This window comes from Nannospalax galili, unplaced genomic scaffold (assembly GCF_000622305.1).
Source record: "Nannospalax galili isolate Female #2095 unplaced genomic scaffold, S.galili_v1.0 scaffold800, whole genome shotgun sequence".
NCBI lineage: Eukaryota > Metazoa > Chordata > Mammalia > Rodentia > Spalacidae > Nannospalax > Nannospalax galili.
Genome location: NW_008347125.1, coordinates 3,222,824 through 3,243,757, shown reverse-complemented (window position 1 = coordinate 3,243,757; position 20,934 = coordinate 3,222,824). Strand labels below are relative to the sequence as shown.

The window sequence follows — 20,934 nt, the reverse complement described above, 5'->3', positions numbered from 1 at the left end:
AAAATGTAAAATACCTACCACACTCAGTAAGGAATAATTCACAATGCCTAGCATCCACTCATGAAGAAATACAGGAAGACATGGTCCACAATGAGGACAAAAGTTGGTTACTGGGAATTGGGGGTTGGAGAGATGGCTCTGGAGTTAAGAGCACTGGCTGCTCTTGCAAAGAACCTGGGTTCAGTTCCCAGCACACACAGGGCAGCTAACAACCATCCATAATTCCAATTCCAGGGAATCTGATGCTCTCTTGTAGTCTCTGTGGGCATTACACACATGTGGTGCATTTACATGCATGCAGGTAAAAACGCTCATACAAATAAATTTAAAATCAATTAAGTTCTGAAAAATTTATATATAAAAAAGCCTGTTACTGGGAATTGACCCAGAACAGGTATAGGAGTTATGATGAGCATGCAAGGATATCAAAGCAGTTGCTGAAACTACATTTCATGTTTAAAAAGATTAAGTAGAGACATGGAAGACAGACCCAAACAGACTTCTAGAAGTGAAGATTATAATTAGGAGACAAAAACATGCAAACATTTCAGAAAAAAGATGACAGAACTTAAAGACATTTTAGTAGACAAACAGGAAGCAAAGGGAAAACAGCTGAACAGAGCAGCAGAACGCTCCAAGCAGCCTCCTTAACATGTACTAGGACAGGGAGAGGGTTGAGAAACAGAAACAAATCTGAAGAACTAACCATCAAAAGTTTTCCAAATTTTATGGAAGCAGATTGTATACATGTATGAAAATGTCATGAAGAAATCCATTCTTTTATACAAGTAATATATACTAACAAATTTTAAAAAGCAAAACATCTAATTTTATTAAAAATATAAGCCCATAGGTTAAACGAGGCTAAATGAACCCCAAGCACAAGAAACATGAAAATATATAATATACATATATTATATATAACCAGGTTCCTCATCAGAAACAATGCAGTGAAGGTAGTAGAACCACAAATTTTAGTACTGAAGTAAGAACAGAAGCCATGAACCAGGAACTCGATAATCACAAAATACTGCATGTGCACGTACGTGTTGTGTGTGTGTGTGGGGGGGTTGTATAGATATGTTGTCTGTTGTATGCTGTGTTATGTGTGTGTTATATGTGTGTTGTGCATGTTGTATATGTATTAATTTTTTGTTCTGTGTGTTCTGTGTGTTGTGTGCTTGGGATCAAACCTGGGTCTTCTGCAAGAACAGCTAGTGCTCTTAAGCACTGAACCATCTCTCCAGCTCCGTCTTCACTTTTAAAAAGTATTTTGTGGTTAGGCATGGTGGTGCACGCCTTTAATCTCAGTATTTAGGAGGCAGAGGCAGGAGGATCTCTGTTTGTTGAGGTCAGGCTGATCTACGTAGAGAGTTCCAGGCCACCTGGGGCTACAGGGAGACACTGTCTGATATGGTGGAGGCTTGGGAGATAGCTCAGTGGGTAAAGTGCTGACTCTTGTGGTATGTGTTTTGTGTGTGTTGTGTGTGTTACATGTGTCTTGTGTGTGTTCTATATGTGTGTGGTGTGTATGTGTGGTGTGTGTGTATATGGTGGTGTGTGATGTGGATGAGTATTGTATGTTATTTGTGTGCTGTGTGTTGTATGTGTTTTTGTGTAGAGTGCGTGTGTGTGTGTGTGTGTGTGTGTGTACCTGTTTGTGAGTGTGTGGAAGCCTGAGGTCGATGCCCAATGTCTTTCTCTATTGCTATCTATCTTTTTCCCTTGAGACAGGGTCTCTCACTGAACCTGGAGCTTAGCAGTTAAGAGCACTAGCTGTTCTTGCAAAAGGCCCAGGTTCAATTCCCAGCACCCTGATGGCAGCTAACAACTGTCCATAACTCCAGTTTCAATGGATCCAATGCGCTCTCTTCTGGCCTCCACGGGTATTGCACACATGAGGTACACTTACGTGTATGCAGGCAAAACACTCATAAAATAAAAAGAATTTTCTAAAGTAAAAACAGAATAAGGATATTTTCATTCAGAGATATAAAAGCTGAAAGAGTTTGTCATCAGCAGATCTGCACTGTGATGTTTGTAGGAGTGTGGAGGATTGCCATAAATTCAAGGCCATCCTAGGCTATATAGATCATACCAGGACATTCAGTGCTACAAAGAAAGACTGTTTTTATTTTACCCACTGATCTTTCTTCCTGGATCGAAACAGGGTCTTTTGGAGAGATGGCTCAGTGATTAAGAGCATTGGCTGCTCTTGCAGAGGACTGGGGTTTGAATCCCAGCATTCACATGGCAGCTAACAACCATCAGTAACTCCAGTTCCATGGAATCCAACACCCTCTTCTGGCCTCTGTGGGCATTGCATACACAGGTACACATACATACAGGCAAAATATTCAAACATATAAAATAAAAATAAATAAAAATTTTTAGAAAGGGACTGGAGGAAGGGCTCAGCAGTTAAGAGTACTGATTACTCTTGTAGAGGACCCAGATTCAATTCCCAGCACCCACATGGTGGCTAGTAATTGTCCATAACTCCAATTCCAGGGGATCCGACACACTCTTCTGACCTCCGTGAGCATTGCACAACATAGGTACCCTTACATACATGCAGGCAATACATTCATACATGTAAAAAAACAAACAAAATTTAAAAAGTATAAGATCAAGAATGCAGGTGTGTGGTCAATATAACTCAGATAAAAATTCAAGAGTTCTTTGGGCATAAAATTAATAATGTTCACAATCATTAGTACATTTGTCTTGCTCATAAATAATAACCATTCATTAATATTTCTACTGGCTGTTACAGTTTCAACATATAAAACACATAAAAAGATTGTCTCTGAAAATGGCTAGTCAGATATTAACAATTTTGAATGATATACCTTCTTTGTATGAATCACTTTTGTAGATATTATATATTCATTCATTTATCAAATGTATTAAATATGATCATATTCTGAGAGGTCTACTTTTAAAAGCCAATGCCCCTAGAATACCAGAATTCAATAACATTTAAGACTTTAAAATAGCCTAATTTTGGCCGGGCGTGGTGGCGCACACCTTTAATCCCAGCACTCAGGAGGCAGAGGCAGGCAGATCTCTGGGAGTTCGAGGCCAGTCTGGTCACCATAGCGAATCCAGGCCAGCTGGGGCTACAGGGAGACCCTGTCTCAAAACGACCAAAAAAAAAAAAAAATGCCTAATTTTGAGATTTTTCAGTCTGCTGTCCTGCAGTCACCTGTTGTTTCTGCAGACTTCGCCCATGCTCCAGTTTCTGGGAGAATTCTGCCTCTTGCAGTTTACCCAGCCCCACACTCTTCTTTAGCTCCCAAGGAACCTGGTTTAGCCTCATCACACGGAGCACGTCACAACTGTGTCTGGTCTGATAGTCAATGTCAAACTGCTGCAGGATGAACTCCTCATCAATCTTGGAACTTCCCTGCAAGAACACCACAGTGCATGAATCAAGGACAGCTAAGTTATGTTTTATTCATTTATTTACTGTGTGCGTGTACATGCACACACGCATGCATGCCACATGTGGAGATTAGAGGACAACTTGTGGGAGCTGGCTTTCTCCTTTCATCATGAGGTTCTGGCAACGGAACTTGGGTCATCAGGCTTGGGGACCGGTGTCTTTATCCAATAATCCATCTCACTGGCCCTCAGTTTGGTTCATTCTTATAATCCTCACCCAAGTTTTCCACAAGACCATCCTCTCCTCTCCAGTGGCAAGTTCTTTTCCGTTCGCAAACTGTTGGGCGGAGCCTCAGCCAGCCTCCTTGATCTAATCAGACTGCACCAAGCTTTCTCAACACAGCCTGTCGTGATGAAAGCGTTGCTACCAGCAATGACTAAGTTTTAGGGGTGTTAATGTGCATCACTGTTTCAGGGCTTCCTCCTCAGTACCAGAGATAGCATTTGCCTCTAACTTCTTTAAGGAGAACTGAAGGGGTTTTATTTGTTTGGTTTGTTTACCTGCTGCAGCTGTTTTGTCTCTTGTTTACCTTTCCGTGCCCTGCACACTTGTGAATGAAGTTTGGTGAGTTTTTCCTGTCTGTGATAGTTTCTTTTATCTTGTCAGAGAGGATATGGGTGGCAGATGGGGACTAGGGCTGGTACTCAGGGATCTTGGGCAGACTGGCAGGGATTTAGCTCACACCTGCAAATTGGGTTTTGGGGTCGGAGAGGAGCTAGAGGGAGGCTGGAGGTGACACTAGGCCACTTCTTCCAAAAGTCAGGATACAGGGCCAGCAATTGCTCACTAGGTAAAATCTCTTGCCCCACAAGCCTGATGACCTGAGTTTGATTTCCTGAAGCCATTTCCTGAACTCGCAAAAAGGTAGAAGCAGAGAATGAGTTCTACAAGGTTGTCCTCTGTGGAGAACACGATGCTCACTGGGGCATGTGCAAAAACATGCACACACAAGCACACACACACACGCGCACACACACACACACACACACACACACACACACACACACACACACACACGCACACACACACATACACAATAGTAACGCTTTCAAAGTCAAGAAACAGGGCCTAGAGAGGCAGCTCAGAAGTTAAGGGCACTGGCTGCTCTTCCAGAGGCCCTGAGGTTCAGTTCCCAGCACCCACATGGTGACTAACAATCCTCCATAACTCCAGTTTCAGGGGATCTGACACCTTTTTCTGGTCTCCATGGGCACTGCATGACACAGGTGCACTTACATTCAGGTAAAACACTCATACACATAAAATGAAAGTCAAGAAACGGATTTCTCTCCCTGTGTAGGGAGGGCTCTTTGCCTCCATCTTTAAGATGTACCCTAGAGGAGTAGTCTCCAGCAGTAGGAATGAGAGAGGCCAAAGGGATAGGAATCAGGCAATCCCATCCAGCCAGATTATGGGCAAGCACTGCTGTGGGTAGCAGGCAGTGAGCATCAACTGCCTTGTCCAACATCCCAGAAGCAACCACCTCTGTCTCAGTCAGCTAACCTGGACACCCCACCTCTTGGGCTCAGGGTTAGACTTGTAGCCAATGAGCACATTCCATCTCCTTAATCATGTTGTTAATTCAGGCACAGGCATGTGGCCCATGCAGTGAGTAAGCCCTGGGCTGGCCCCTGTTGGAAAAGGGTTGCTGTCTTCCCACTAGGTTGCTCACTGGTAGTGTAAGTTTAACCTTAATTAATTCTTGATGACTTTTGGCATCTCTTGGGGAAAACTTGTTGAAAGTAAAGTCAGATGGAAGGATCAGCAAGACATAGGCACTGGGCCTAAAAGCATTTTATCACCTGAATCTAGCTGTGTCTGAAGCTCCTAATACTTTTCTGAGTAATTCTACTTTCTCCCTTAAACTAACTGAATTATATTTGAGTCTGGAGGACAGTCATTTGCTGATGAAATAGGATACATTGAATAGGGCCAGCAAAATGGCTCAGTGGGTAAAGGTGCTTGCCACCAAGGCTGATAGCCTGAGTTCAATCCCTGGGACCCACAGAGTGGAAGGAGAAAACCATCTCCCACAAGTTGTCCTCTGACTTCCACACGCACACTGTGGCATGTGTGTGCATGAATAAATAAATGAATAAATGAATGTAATAAAATAAACATAAAATACATTGACTAAATCTTAATGCAAATTTTAAAAATTGGGGGAGGAATATGAATATTGGAAGGTCTTAAAAGCAAGAAAAGCATCAGGAGTCAAAAACTCTGAAGACTTCAGAACAGGTATTAAATAACGAAAGTTCTTGGAAGAAAGGCAAGGAAAGACCTTGAAAACCAAGGGCGAAGTCTGTTCCCTCAGAAAAGCATTTTGTGTCAAGCACAGCTGCCCCAAATTCACAATCAAGGATGACTGAGAGCCGTGAAACAGAGCAAGAGTGAGAGACAGAAAAGAGTCTTGCTATAAATCGGAAAAGTACATATTAACCACTGCGACAGTACAAGATACCAACATAAGCATCCAAATTAGCACCAAGCTTGCAAGTTTTCCAGAAGTTTCATCTACCTGAAACATTTCCACTGTCATTGACAGGACAGACTGATTCCTTCATGACTCATGATTTGAGAGATTTTACTCTAACACTGTTTTTTAATAGGAGCAACTTTGAACTTAGCTTATTTTTTCAGGACTGGAGATTAAACCCAGGGCCTCACACACTGAGCTTGGTTTTCAGCAGGTAGTATAGGTATTCATACAAAATCACAGAAAAGTCTAAGCAGAGGTACTCAAATTAACTTACAGAGGCAGTAGCCCAGTGGCAAAAGTCACAAACTCCTCTGCGCACATTCTCATGAAGAAGACTGTCTTTACAGAGCAAGTCCACCTCACTAGGCTTTTCTTTATAAAGCCACTGGCCTGAATGTGATTCTGGCATCTTCTTGGGCCTAAAGACAATGAGACAACCAAAGAATTAGATTAGAAGCAATTAATCCAAGCGGATTTTAACTAGCATCCTTAGGAAAGGAGATCAGTCTCTCAAAAGGTCAACGTGAATTATATCTTAATCTTTTAATCTTTCAAAGATCACATTTCCATCATCAGTACCATAAACACAAGCACATAATAACTACACATAACTACAATTTAAAAACACAAGTATTATGCCGATTTTTAAAATTATGAGTACCACTTATTAACATATGTACCAGATAGAGGCCCACAGCACTACACTTAAAGCCAAACTACAGTCTTGACAATGAGAGCAAGCATCCTTGACACGCCCTTTTCTCCCATATCTCTGAAGTCTTGAACTGTTGCCTCTCTGGACTGTTTCAAGCGGTGTCTCGGCATTTTTCCTTCTGGCCTCCCAATCCTTAATCTACTCTTTGTAGGCAAAGTGATCATTTCAAAATATAAATCTGAGCATGTCAAAGGCAATCACTTTCCATCTGACTCACAAAATACCCTTTTTAAAGTTGAAATATAGCCAGATGTTAGATTTAGGAGAGCATAAAAAGGAAGGAGTTTAAAGTTAAGAAATAAGATTCAGACTCAGGCCTGTCACAAGCAAGTAATATGTCTTCTTTATTCTGAGAACACAGCAAAGCACAGAAGTCATCACGGAAAACAAGCATCTTCCCCAAAGAGGGGAGCAGGAGTTCCACTTATATAGGAACTCTGTTGAACAGAGCTATAAGAGTTAGGGCCTAGTGTCCTTGAGGGTCTCTCTCCCAAGATTATTTTCTCAGGCAGGCAAGCTATCTTAGGGCACTAAAAGAGACAGGTTGGCTGCATAAATAGTCTCTATCAGTCCAGGGAGCAACCAGTAGATAAAGCTTGAGCAAGGCCAGGCTTCCAATTTAAGGCCAGTTGCCACTTTAAGGGATTTATGGTTATATTGGTTTCCTAATTAGGCTCATGGCTCTTTACACTTTCTATACACTGGGCATAGTGGTGCATACCTTTAATACCAGCACTCGAGAGGTAGAGGAAGGCAGATCTCTGTGAGATGGAGGACAGCCTGGTCTACATAGTGAGTTTCAGGCCAGCTAGACCTGTCTCAAAAAAAAATTAAAATATAATTCATATACTATTAAGTTAAAAATTTGGGGGCTATAGATATACAAAGCACTAAATCTCATCCACAGCACCACTAAAAGATCTGGGCATGGTGGCACACACCTGTAATCCTAGCACTTGGGAGGTAGAGGCAGGAGGATCAGAAGTTCAAAGACATCCTCAGCTATATAGTGAGTTCAAGGCTAGCCTGGGATGACCGAGACCTTATCTAAAGAAGAAACCAAAATTTTTAACATTTCAAGGGTATATCCAGTAACATATACATTCCCAAAGTTTTGCAAGCAACATGACTATCTTCCTTCAGAACATTTTTATTACCCCCTAAGGAACACCATAGTCATCAACAGTCCCTCCCCTATCCTTCCCATCTCCTCTTCTTAGTAAGTACTAATCTACATTCCATGACTATGGATTTTCCTAGTCTAGATGCCTCATTTGAATGGAACTATATAGTAAAGTTTTTAAATCTCTGGATTCTCTCACTTAGCACAATGTTTTCAAGGATCATCTGTGTTGAAGCATGTACCAGTGGATGAGCAGTATTCCATTGTATGGCTATACCATGTCTTGTTACCTACTTACCAGTTGTTGGAATTTGAGTTGCTGCCACTTTTTAGCTATTGGGGATAATATTGTTACATAGATTCATGGACAAGTTTAAGCATCCAGTAGTTCCTTACACTCCAATAGAAAGCTTCAATTTTTAAAAAATTATTTATTACTTTTATGTGTATTGCCTACATGTATGTAAGTGTTGTACAATGCCCACAGAGGTCAAAAGAGGGCATTGGATACCCTGGAACTGGAGTTACAGATGGTTGTTAGCTGCCATGTTGGTGCTGGGAACTGAAACTGGGTCCTCTGGTTAAGAGCCAGTGCTTTTAACTACCAAGTCATCTCTCTAACCCCAAGAGTTTCAATCTTGAGACAGCCTCCAAGACTCTTCATGGCCTGACCCCTCCCTGTGTCTCCAGGTCCTTCTAAAACTAGCCCCTGAATCCCTTGCTTCCTGAGCTCTAACCATTGTAATGTCTCTCTTCATGAGTTTAGCCTGCTTCCTACACACATGGGGCCTTTGTACATGCTGTTCCACCTGACTGCAATGTCTTTCTGATTTCCAAATATGCATTTTTTTTTTTTTTTTTTTTTGAAACAAGGTCTTATGTAGCCCATGTTGATCTTGAACTCCCTATGTAGCAAAGGATGGCCTTGAATTTCTGATCCTCCTGCCTCTACTTCCTAAGTGCTGGGATTACAGGCATATTGCCACCACATCTGACTTATGTAGTGCCAGAGGTTGAACCCAAGATTTCAGGCATGCTTGACAAGCATTCTTACCAAATGAACTATATCTCTAGCCTATGTGTCCCTTCTGAGGGAATCATTCCCACAGGCTATTCCCTGAACCTATCTTTTATGAATATATCCATATATTAACTTATTTTTCCATTCATACAAGAAATATTTATTAGGGGAGGGCCTGATTTGACAAACCTTTAAGCTCAACAACTGGGAGGCAGATGGATCTCTGAGTTCAAAGTGTGCCTGATCTGCATAGTGAGTTCCAGGACAGCCAGGGTTACTTTGTGAGACCCTGTCTCAAATATAAAAAAGATTTATTCAATACCAAATATGTACTGGAGATAAAACCTTAAGAATCAGGATTCAACTGTAAATATAATGAATCCCTCTCCTCACACAGCTTCAGTTGATCAGGATGGACAGATACTCAGACCAAATGAGGCAAACAGACATGCCAGATGCTTATAAGTGATGAAAGAAAAAGGAAATGAGGTTAGAGAGATGAAGAGTGGTGTAGGGGGAATCTTATTTCTACAGAGAGTCTCTCTACGAAAGTGATACCGAACTGAGGTCCAGAAAAGGGAACCATTTAAATAACTCACCCAGCTACCAGCATAAAGGAACAGCATGGCACATACAAAGGCCCTGGTGAGGCGTGTGCTGAGCATGTTCACAACAGTGTGGCTGAGAAGCGTAATGGCAGAACAGAGGCCTGGAGGATGACAGACTGCTCAGGAGGGGCCTGAAGGCAGTGCAAGGACTTTGGACATTAGTCTGAATAAGAAAACAACTGGGGAAGTCTGAGCACAGGAATGACACTGTGTGTTTGAAAGGGTCATTTTAGGTACTGTGTGACAAACAGACTTAAGAGAATGGGGTGAGAGGAGGGAATGGCTCAGCAGGTAAAGGCATTTGCCACTTAGCCTGAAGTTGTCCTTTGACCCCCAAGTGCATACCATAGCATGCCCTCTCCCACTAAAATAAATAAAAATGTAAAACAAAAAATTGAATAATTTTAAAAAGAGAGGAATGGATAGGAAAAATGGCTTAATGGGTGAAGCATTTCCCACACAAGTGTGAATTTGAATCTCTAGAACTACATAAAGTCAGGCACAGCAGCACAAGTCTGCAATCCCAGTGCTCTTAGAGTGAGGTGGGAGGCGGAAACAGGACACTTTCTGGAAGCTCTCAGTCCAGTTAGCGTAACATATACAGCTGCAAACAGGAAGAGGATCTGCCTGGAAAAGGTGGAAGGGGAGGACTGACATCTGAGTTGTCCTCTGACCTCCATGCTCCTCCTCCTCCTCCCCCTCCCCCCCCTCCTCCTTTTCCTCCTCCTCCCTTAAGCTGGTTCTGTCAGGTATTTTGCCCCAGCAACAAGGAAAGAAACTGATACAGTGGCATCGACCTCACTGTGCTCTCAGCCAAGGGGCAAGTTCAGTGGCATGCTGGAGATAGGGCAGTTCAATGGCGCTCTGGCAATGAAGCCTGACTGCTGTGAGATCAAGAGAGAAAAAGAAGCAAGTTTGGATTCCTCCCTCAAGGGTTTTTCCTCAAAGGAAAGCATAGACTGTCTGGTTATGAGGACTTGCTTTCAAGAGGAATGATATTGCTTCATGCTATAGTATGTTCAGAGCGGCCTCTAAAGAGATCAGGTGCTAATCCTTGGAACTTATGTGACTTGACTTGAAAGAGTCTTTGCAAGTGTGATTCAACACATCTGAGGTGGGGAGATTATCCTGGATTATTTTGGTGAGACTTACATGCCCTCACAAGTGTCCTTGAAGGAAAGAGGCAGACAGAGGATGATCACGCTGAGAGCAGGTCATGTGAAGTCAGACCAGAGAGAAACGTGAAGCTGCTGGTCTTGAAGTTTGGAGTGACATGTCCCAAGTCAAAGAACACAAGCAACCACAGAAGCTGGAGGAAGCGAGGGACTGCCTCCCCTTCAGTCTCCGGAGTGGACATGGCCCTGCTGACATCTAATTTCTGCACAGTGATTGTTATGTTGGACCTCAGGCCTTCGGGCTGCTACTAAATGTGAAAACAACATTCCTATTATATTAAGTCATAAAGTTTATGGTAAATTTTCACAGCAACCAAAGAAAACTAATATATATGCTAACAGAAAAGCTCACCATTTTGAAACTATGCATTTATTTTGTGATGTGATAACATATTAATATATTACCTCTTTCAAGTAGGCAAGTTCTTACTTTAGAGATGTTTTTCAGGGTTGACTAAGGAAATTGTTCAAAGTGAAGGACAGATCCTGCATGTATATTTTTATATCACAGATCTATACATATAACACTCCTCTGTGCCACACCCAGGTTATGAGCAACTTGAAAAATAATAGAAAAACAAAGATAAAATCCAAAACATCACCTTTATAACCTTGCAGCAGTCATGTTGGAGGACATGGCTTTAGGTCCAAGAGGGCTTGTTAACTGAAAACCATAAAGCAGCAGACTCTCCTACCCCATTCCCAGCAGGGATGAACCAGAGAGGACTTCCCCTCCAACACAGAGGGCAGGGAGCATGTGGGCTTCCAAGGAGTCCTCTTACTCCCCAGTGGAAAAAAGACAGAGTTTAGTTGAGTTTCTCTCCCCACATTTACCGGGGAGTATACCAAGAACTGTCACAACAGTGTTCTTGTCACCTTGGGTCTCACCCTAACAAACATAATTTAATGCAGTGTGTTCTCTTCAACTCCACCTCCATGAAGGTAACCCATGTGACTGATAGACTTCTTCATAGTCCCCTGCAAACACACTGACCAGTGCCCCACCCACCCCTGTGAACTTTCTGGATACTGTGGCTGGGTTGCTCTCTAGCTCACCCCACTCTTCAGCACCCACCAGTGAGCTCATTCAATTTCAAAAGTAAATATGTAACATACCAAATCTATTTATGTCAAGTATACTTATCATGACTTTTACATTATTAAATAATATGTGAATTAAGGAAACAAGGATGAGATACAAAAGAGAGAGTTTCTACTAAGTCTAATGCTTTGGAAGGTTCCAAAGAAGATAATAATTGTGGGCATGGCTTGTGCAAGAAAGATAAGCAGGATCTCCAAGCAGTAGATTCAAATAAAGTGCTTTATACTAAAATATTAGAAGTAGCCAGCTGTGGTAGCACAAGCCTGTAATCCCAGCATTCTGGAGGTAGAGGCAGGAAGACTGGGAGTTCAAGGCCAGCCTGGGCTATATGAGACCCTGTCTCAAAAGAGAAGAATAGCAAGTATATTATCAACAATTTCCTATGGTACACATATGTGCATGTGATTTATCCAACTAATCACAGGCTCAGTCACAGTCATGTTGAATAAAGGGTTCTGTTATTATAGTCAATTAATCAGGCTTTTTGTAGTCTTCTTGTCAAACGAAAATTAGGTGAACACCCATTTTATGCCATTGCCTGAGAAATCACATCTATTTAAGAAACAGGCACTATCAGAGCAAGACAGAACAAGGACAACTGGTCTTCCTCCTCAGGAACTTAATTACTTTTGCTTCTTTAAAAATATTCTAAATAGCCAAGCATAGGCTTTGTGATCCCAGCCTTGGGAAGTAGAGGCAAGAGGATCAGGAATTCAAGTCATCTTTGCCTACTTAGTGAGTTGGAGACCAGCCTGAATTAAATGAGACCCTGTCTCAAGCAAACAAATAAAATTATCCTGAAGATAAGAAGCTGTGAGAGAGTAACCCCAGAGTGTCCTTCAGGTGATGGATGGAAGCAGTACTCACGGGGACAGTTGAGGACACTTTTCAGAAAGTTTTGTGGGTTCCTTCATTATTTCCCTGGTGTCCTGACAATAAGCCCAGGTATCCTCCAGCTTCCTCTCAGGATCAAGCACTTCCAACACCTGTAATAAGAGCTACAAAGAGAAAACAGCCTTTGAAAGGAGGAAACTGCAGGAAAGGGGCTCCTATTCTACAACAAAGCCAGCCAAATCACCCCTCTGTGTTTCCTTTCTAGACAGTGCTGTTCGTCAAGCCCTGTGCTGAGTACTGTACAGCAGGCAGTCCATAAACTGCCATCACCCAGCCATTGGGTGTATAGGCTCTGTGGTACAGTTCCATCTCCTCTGGACAGAATATGCCTCTGGGCCTACTCCAGCCCCAAAGACCCCACTGGTTACAGTATCTCTGTAGGATTTCTGTGAGGTTTTTTTTATTGCTGGCACCCATCAGCCTCTTATGAATAACAGCATCTACATTCCTCTTTAGAGAACTGCCTTTTGCACTGGGGAGATATCTCAGTAAAGTGCTTGTCTTGCTAGCATGAGGCCTGAATTCAATCCCCAGAACTCCTATAATAAAAGCAGGGTGTGGGTGTGGTGGTGCATGCTTGTAATCTTAGTGCTGGGGAAGCCGAGATTAGTCTACCTGCCCTACCTGTAAATTCCAGGCCAGTGAGCAACACTGTCTCAGTAAAATGATGGAAAGTACCTGAGGAACAACACCTGAGGTTGTCCTCTGGCCTACACATACACACAAATACACACACACACACACACACACACACACACACACACACACACACGAACATACCCCTGCCCCATACACACAAAGAAACACATCACCCTCAACCCCCTTGGTCTGAATTGGCCTAATCTCATCTCCATTCTACAGGCATACCACACCAATCAGAGTCACAGTGACTGGTTTAGAGATACAATAGGCTCATGAATCGGAAGCTAGGCTATGGGATTTTTCTGGGACTACACAAAAAGAAGTGCTCTTTTTCTGTTGGGGCTATGAAGCAACTTAAAGTTGTTGGAAGCCATCTTAGCACCACAAAAAGAGACCCTACCTCCAAACAAAGTCATCACACCTAGCCACCCAGGTGAGGAAATCAGAAATAGAAACAAGAGCCACACTCCCATGCCATGTTCCTGTGTTCTATGAGCTATGTGGAAACATTCCTTTTGTCTGAGACTCAGAGGCTCTGGTTTATAGGAGCCAGGGAGGAAAAACCAGATAGAAAATCATTAGTCAGCAATTGCAACTTTTCTTTTTGTTTTGGGGGTTTGTTTTGTTTCATTTTGTAGACAGAGTCTCCCTGTAGCCCCAGCCATCCTGGAACTCATCCTGGCCTCAAATCACAGAGATACCCCTGCCTCTGCCTCCTAGAGTGCTGGGATTAAAGGCATGTGCCACGCCTGACACAACTGTTCTTATGAAAAGACTGCTCTAGCATGGATCACTTATTCACTCACTCAAGATTCACTGGGAGTCTGCCATCTGCCAGCCATCGGTAGTATACACCAACAGCCACAGATAAAGTTCCTCCCTCATTTCTATTCTAGTGAGAGGACCAGTGAGGCTCAGTACCCTAAGGAGAAACAGCATGGCAAGGGATGGACACGAGTGGCAGGGAAGTGCGATGGGGTACAGGCCTCTGCCTGAAGGAGACACGCGAGGAAAGCGCTGAAAGCAGTGAGCAGGACATCACAGGGCCATCTGAAGGCAGCTGTTCCAGGCACAAGGGCAGAGGCCTACCTGTAAGAGTCTACAAAACCCAGTGGCTGGAGTGGAATCAGAGAAGCCTGGACAGGCTGTGAAGCTGGGGCGGCAGCAGGGCAGAGCAGGGGAAATGGAAACTTAAGGGCTTTGGCTTTACCAGGTAAGCAGGAGCTTTGAGCAGCAGATTACTGTGTAGTCACGGATGGCTGCAGGGGTGGGAGTGGGGAGCTGCTGCCCTTGGGGCCCTGTCTTGACTATTCTATTCTTTAAATCTAACGCAGCCTGGGCTTTAAGACTTAAGTGCTCAACTAAGAAATGCATTTTTTAGGCTGTCTAGCAGACAGGGAAGGTCAAACGAAGGGGATGGTTCCTGGGAAAGCCACTCTGCTCAGTTAAAAGCATGGGCTGCATGTACACTTTAACCTTTGCCTTTCTTGCTGCAGACAGATGTGGTGTCATTTGGAGATATAGAAACAAGAGAAATGTGCTAAGGGTTGTAAAGCTGGCATCAGAAACAGCCTGGGACATAACACCGTGGAGGATTTTCTCCATGGCCTTCGGGTTCTCCTGTCCCTGTCTGTTAGTGGTTCTTAAGGGTCCCTCTTAACCCCAGGCATAAGTGAGATTGAACAATCCCCGCCATTGCTTCCTATAACCCAAAAGTCATAAGGCAAAGCAGACTGAGAGAGCTCGAAGGGACAAAGTCCTGAGTGCCTGCGTTGCACCTTGGTAAGTTGAATGGCTTCACCGGAAACTAGAGGAGCAGCTGTGTCTCCTCAGCAGCACAGGAAGGCTGCTCCGAATCCCGTGAGAACCTTCACCTGGGGGACACCTTCTTTCTTATAAACATGCACCCCAGAGCCCTCCTGAGTATCTTGAGAGAATTATCTTCAGGGCCCTGGGGAAGGTGCTCCCTCAAGCACAGAAAGATCACCTCAGCAGGCAGAGCTTCTTCCAGATGGGGGTAGAGAGCCAGGGGGTGCCTGGCCAGGGCAGCTTCCACATCCTCTAGGAAAGCCTTCCGAGCCTGCTGGGTGGATGAAAGCTTGGACAACAGGGCAGCCCCTTTGGGCAGCTCATTCTGACTCTTCCTGGGGCCAGGCTGGGGGGCTCTGTGATGAATCTGAGGCAGAGAGGCTCTTTTGGGGCCCTGAGTGATCAGACTCTGGCCTGGTGGGCAGCTTTTCCTGAAGTCATCCAGTCCCTCTCTCACAAACACCCAGCGCCGGCTGTTCAGGGAGCCAGGGAACTTCAGCCTGCTGTGCTTTGTGAAACACTTCGGGGGCACGTTCTCTCTGTACCTAGAAGACAACACGCCAGGTCATTCAGAACATGGGACTGAGGAGGGAGGAGGTTGTATTATGGGTAGAGGAAGAGAGATTCACAAGAAGCCTGAATTAATCATGCTCTGCAAGCCCCTGCTTCAGCTTTCTGTGTTCCATTGAATCCCCACAGTCTGCTCCCATCGCTTGTTTAGGCAAAATCACTGACTGGATTGGAATTGCATCTTTTGTTTACATGCCTCTTTGAAGCATCTGAGTTACCCCTTTAAAAAATTGCTTATTTTTATTTTATATATATGAGTGTTTTGCCTGCATGTATGTAAGTGCCTCTGTGTGTGCAATGCCCACAGAGGCCAGAAGAGGACATTGGATTCCCCTGGAACTGGAGTTACAAATAGTTTTTAGCCACCATGTGGGTGCTGGGAACCAAACCTGGGTTCTCCGCAAGAGCAGCTAATGCTCTTAACCACTGAGACATCTCTCCAGTCCCCTGAGTTATCCTTTAATGGCATGTATTCTAAATTTATGTAAAGGTTAGGTGCTTTTCTGTTTCCTGTTCACCATCCTATTTCAAAGTCTCAACTGTGTCATCATGTTTACTAGATTTTTAAATTCCCATTGTCCTAATTTGTTTCTCTGCTGCTGTGATAAAACACTGGCCAGGAACAACTTGGGGTTAAAAAAGGGTTTATTTCAACTTATACATCCAAGGCACAGTTTATCACTGAGGGAAGTCAAGGCAGGAGCTCAGGGTAGTAACCTGGAGGTAGGAACTGAAGCAGAGACCATGGAGGAACACTGCTTACTGGATTGCTTCCCTTGGCTTGCTCAGCTACTTTTCTTCTATGGCCCAGACCCACCTGCCCAGGGATGGTACCACCCACAATAGGCTGGGCCCTTCTATATCAATTAGCAATTAAGAAAATGCCTCACAGACATGGCCATGGGCCAATCCATTGGAGAAAATTCCTTAATTGAGGTTCCCTTTTCCCAGGTGTGTCAAGTTGACAACTACAGGTAACTAGCACATTTGACCCCTTGTCAACTTGATACACAAAATATCCCTATTAAACCATAGCCTTTCCTTTCCTGTCTGTCTGCAAGATCTCATGTTAATATCACAGGATAAAACATAGTACAACTTTAAAAGTCCCATAGTCATTTATGTGTGAATCTAATTCCAACTACTTCCTTTACATTTTAAGAATCCATTCTGTTTATGGAGGGTGCTCACATTGCTGCCCCTCTCAGGGACCCTCTCTATTCAGTAAAAGGAGCACAGTCAGTACAATAGGAGGAACCTGGATCCCAGTGAAAATTTAGCCCTGTGATGGTAATCTTCATTGTAAATTGACAGAATTTGGAATCACCTAGGAGACACACTTCCAGGCGTGTCTTTGAGGACATTTCCAGAGAGTTTAACTGAGGAGGGAAGAGCCATTCTGAATGTGGGTAGCATGCCATGGGCTGAAGTTTTAGACTGAATAAAAAGGAAAAAGGGAAAATACCAGCATTCTTCTTTCTCTGCCTCCTCATCCATTAAGTGTTTATTAGTTACTTTTCTGTGGCTGTGGTAGAATGCCATGACCAAGGCAACTTATAGAAGAAAGAGTTTATTGGCTTACAGAGTTATTTGGCTTACAGTTCCAGAGGAGTAAGAGTCCATCATGGTAGGGAGGCAGGGCAGCATGTGTCAGACATGGTGGTAGGAGCAGGAAGCTGAGAGCTCACATCTTCAACCGCAAACACAAAGCAGAGAGAGACAACTGGGAATTAAGGCTACAGTGCCTAGGGGTTCCATGACCTCCCCAAACAGCACCACTGACTGATCAAGTGTTCATATAGTCATACCTTATGGGGAGGCATTTCTCATTCAAACCACCACAGAGCATGAGGAGTCCCCACTGCAGGACCCCACCACTATGAACTCAGCAGTGCCCTCGCCACAATGAGAGACACTACCCCGTCAAATCATGAGCCAAAATCCTTCCCCCATAAGTTGTTCTGGGTTCAGAATTTGGTCACAGAGATGAGAAAAGTAACTAAGATAGCCCTGAATTAGCTGAATGAATTTGGCACTTTATATAACTTTAGTGAACCTTGATTCCCTCTTCTCAACTCAGGAGGTCAAAGGTAAAATGATAGTTCATGGGCTACATCAAGCCCACAACCTTTATTTAGCATTGTGTGTGTGTGTGTGTGTGTGTGTGTGTGTGTGTGTGTGTGTGTGTGTTTGATACAGGGTCTCACTATGTAGTCCAGGCTGGTCCTGAACTCAAGAATTCTTGGTCTTTGAGGCTGGAGAGATGGTTTATGGCTTAGCTATTAAAAGCACCTGCTGTTAGCCAGGCATGATGGCACATGCCTTTAATTCCAGCAGAGGCAGAGGCAGAGGCAGGCAGATCTCTGTGAAATGGAGGCCAGCCTGGTCTGCATAGTGAATTCCAGGCCAGTTGGAGATACAGGGAGACCCTGTCTCAAAAAGACCAAAAAGGGAACTACAGAGGTGACTCAGCGGTTAAGAACACTGGCTGCTCCTGCAGAGGACCTGGATTCGGTTCCCAGCACCCACATGGCAGCTAACAGTCATCCATAACTCCAGTTCCAGGGGATCTGACACCCTCTTCTGACCTCTGCAGGCACTGCATGACACAGGTGCACTCACCTACAAGCAGGTACTACATTCACATACATAAAATAAAAATAATAAAAAAATGTTTAAATCACATACTGTTCTTCTAGAGGACCTGAGTTCTGTTCCTAGCACCCATGTCAAGCTGCTCACCTGTAACTCCAGCTCCAGGGGATCTGACACCTCTCAGCTCTATGGGCAACTGCACTCACATGCATATACCCATACATGCATAGGCATACACATATACACCTAATTTAAAATGAAATCTTTAAAGAATGCCTGATCTTTCTACTTCAGCTTCCAGAGTGCTAGGGTTATAAACCTGCACCATTCTAATGAGCTTTTTTTTTTTTTCAGACAGGGTCTCCCTGTAGTCTCAGCTGTCCTGGAACTCCAGACTGACCTCGGACTCACAGAGATCCACCTGCCTCTGCCTCCCAAGTGCTAGAATTAAAGGCATGTACCACCATGCCTGGCTCTAATGAGCTTTTTAATAATCACGATACCAGGGCCTGTGAGCTGACTCAGCAGGTAAAGGTATTTGCTACCAATCCTAAGACCTGAGTTTGATACATGGGACCCACATGGTGGAAGTAGAGACCTGACTCCTGCAAGTTGTTCTCTGAATTTCACACTTTCACACAAGTGCTGTGGCATGAGTACACCTGCCTCTGCCTGCCCCCGAATACAAATAATAAATAAATAAATAAATAAATATTTTGAATTTTTTAAAAGAATTATAGTAATTTACATAAATGGAGGCTTTTCTTCATAACAGGCACAGTTTAAGTGTTTATACATATCAGCCTATTTAAATCCCATAATAAAGCTATAAAGTACTCCTATTATTCCTAGTCACAGCTAAATTGATGCACAAAGAAGTTAAAAACAAAACAAACTTGTCAAAAGACTCATAGCTAAGATTTTGTAGAACTTGAATTAGCAAACAGTGCTTAACTGCTACACTGGAGCTTCGAATATATTTTTTAATTTTTCACATGAGTTGTCTGGAATCCCAGAAAATCAGGAGGTTTCTAAGATCTGGATCACCAGGCTCACATTTCCCAGGAGCCACAATCGGCATGATGGCTGCTCACCTCAGTCAAACACACACTCTCTCCTCACCGTCTCCCCTCTCCTTTCCATCTTCTATGCAGCCCTTTCTTCCCCACTAGGCCTCCATTTGCATGGAGCAGTTAGGGCATGCATGAAGATGAGATAGAAGAACAGATGGACACGGGAAGGACAGTGATACAGCTCCAGAATTACCAGACACAACCAATGCCAAAGGCCTGCGGTGGCCAGATACTTTAGTGCTGGTGTCTTTCCCTGAATTCTGCTCTGCCTTCAGCCTTTCTCACCCATAATGGCTCTTTACACCAAATACAATCTTTGCTGTAACCATAGTTACACAACATCTGTAAGAGATTCTGGCCTAGACACTAATGGTTTCTAGAGAGCCCTAGAAACTTCTTGTTTACTCTGTGTATATGCATGTGTGTGTTTGAAGCACTTAGCTGTGCTGTAAAAATCTAGGTGAAAGGGCACAATAAGATGATGACAAAAAGTGGCTCCCTGCCTTTAATAAATGACTCTCCAAATATCTAAAGGCAGAAGAGTGTGGATCCACATCTCGTCTTGGGATCGATGATCATTCAGCATGACCTACCAGCAAGCAACTCTCATATTAAATATTTTCATAAAGCTTACATTCCCCATATTTATAACTAACTTAAACACCTGAGCACTTCCTAAAATCAGAGTAGATAACAAATGTTTCTAAGTATGGCCATATAACTCAAAATGAGGACTGGTTTGTAGCTAGCTCAAGCCTCATAGAATTCTGGAACCAGCAGAATCCCCGAGAGAAATCTAATCCACCTTCCTCATTTTCAGTTCTGAAAGGTGAATGGACCTGGGGGAGGGCTTTCCTCAGTAGGGCTTTCCTACTCTGCCTCTCAGAGTTAAAGTGCTTAACTCGGCATTTTCTTTCTCTTTTCTTTCCTTTCATTACTTTTATTTCTTTATTGAAGTATAGCCTCATATAGCCCAGGCTGGTCTCAAATGGTCTACGTAAATGAGGACAACTTTGAACTTTGAACTTTCAACCTTCTGAATGCTGAGATTACAGGCGTGCCCCATTGTGTCTGGTTTATAGGGTGCTGGGGATTGAACCCAAGGTTTCATGCATGCCAGGCAAGCTCTCTATAAACTGAGCAATATCCCCAGGCCCAACTCACTACATTTTCTTAAGCCTATAAATAACCTTGCTTGACCTATAACATAAAACTAAAAACATTTTTCTCTAAATATTTTCACAGATATTTGTACATAATATCTGGTTAGTTCCCTCTTTAAGAATGCAAAAGAGGAGGCTGGAGAGTTGGCTCAGCCATTGAGAGCACTGGCTGCTCTTGCAGAAGACCCAGGTTTGATTCCCAGCACCCACATGGCAGCTAACAACTGTCTGAAACTCCAGTTCCAGGGGATCCAACACCATTTTCTGACATCTGTGGGCATTACATGAGTGCACTCATATACATGTAGGCAATACACTCATACACATAAAATAAAAATGATAAAATATTTTTCAAAAAATTGCAAAAAGGCCCAGTGTGGTGGTGCACACTTTTAATCCCAGCACTTGGGAGGCAGAGGCAGATGGATCTCAGTGAGTTCGAGGCTAGCCTTGTCTACATAGCAAGTTCCAGGCCAGCTGGGGCTACAGGGAGACCTTTCCTCAAAAATACCAA

The 20,934-nt window shown here is 43.5% G+C and overlaps 1 protein-coding gene across 1 annotated transcript in view; it reads right to left on the bottom strand.

Annotated features, from left to right (window-relative positions):
- The window catches only part of LOC103742484 (protein FAM47E-like), a 36,443-nt gene that overhangs the window by 12,737 nt on the left and 2,772 nt on the right, over positions 1–20,934 (bottom strand). Inside the window, exons 2-5 of the mRNA XM_029568541.1 lie at positions 15,198–15,564; positions 12,542–12,672; positions 6,205–6,349; positions 3,209–3,409 (exon numbers count right to left, since the gene is read on the bottom strand). Of these exons, the coding sequence (XP_029424401.1) occupies positions 3,209–3,409; positions 6,205–6,349; positions 12,542–12,672; positions 15,198–15,564 (844 nt within the window). The remainder of the gene's footprint in view (positions 1–3,208; positions 3,410–6,204; positions 6,350–12,541; positions 12,673–15,197; positions 15,565–20,934) is intronic.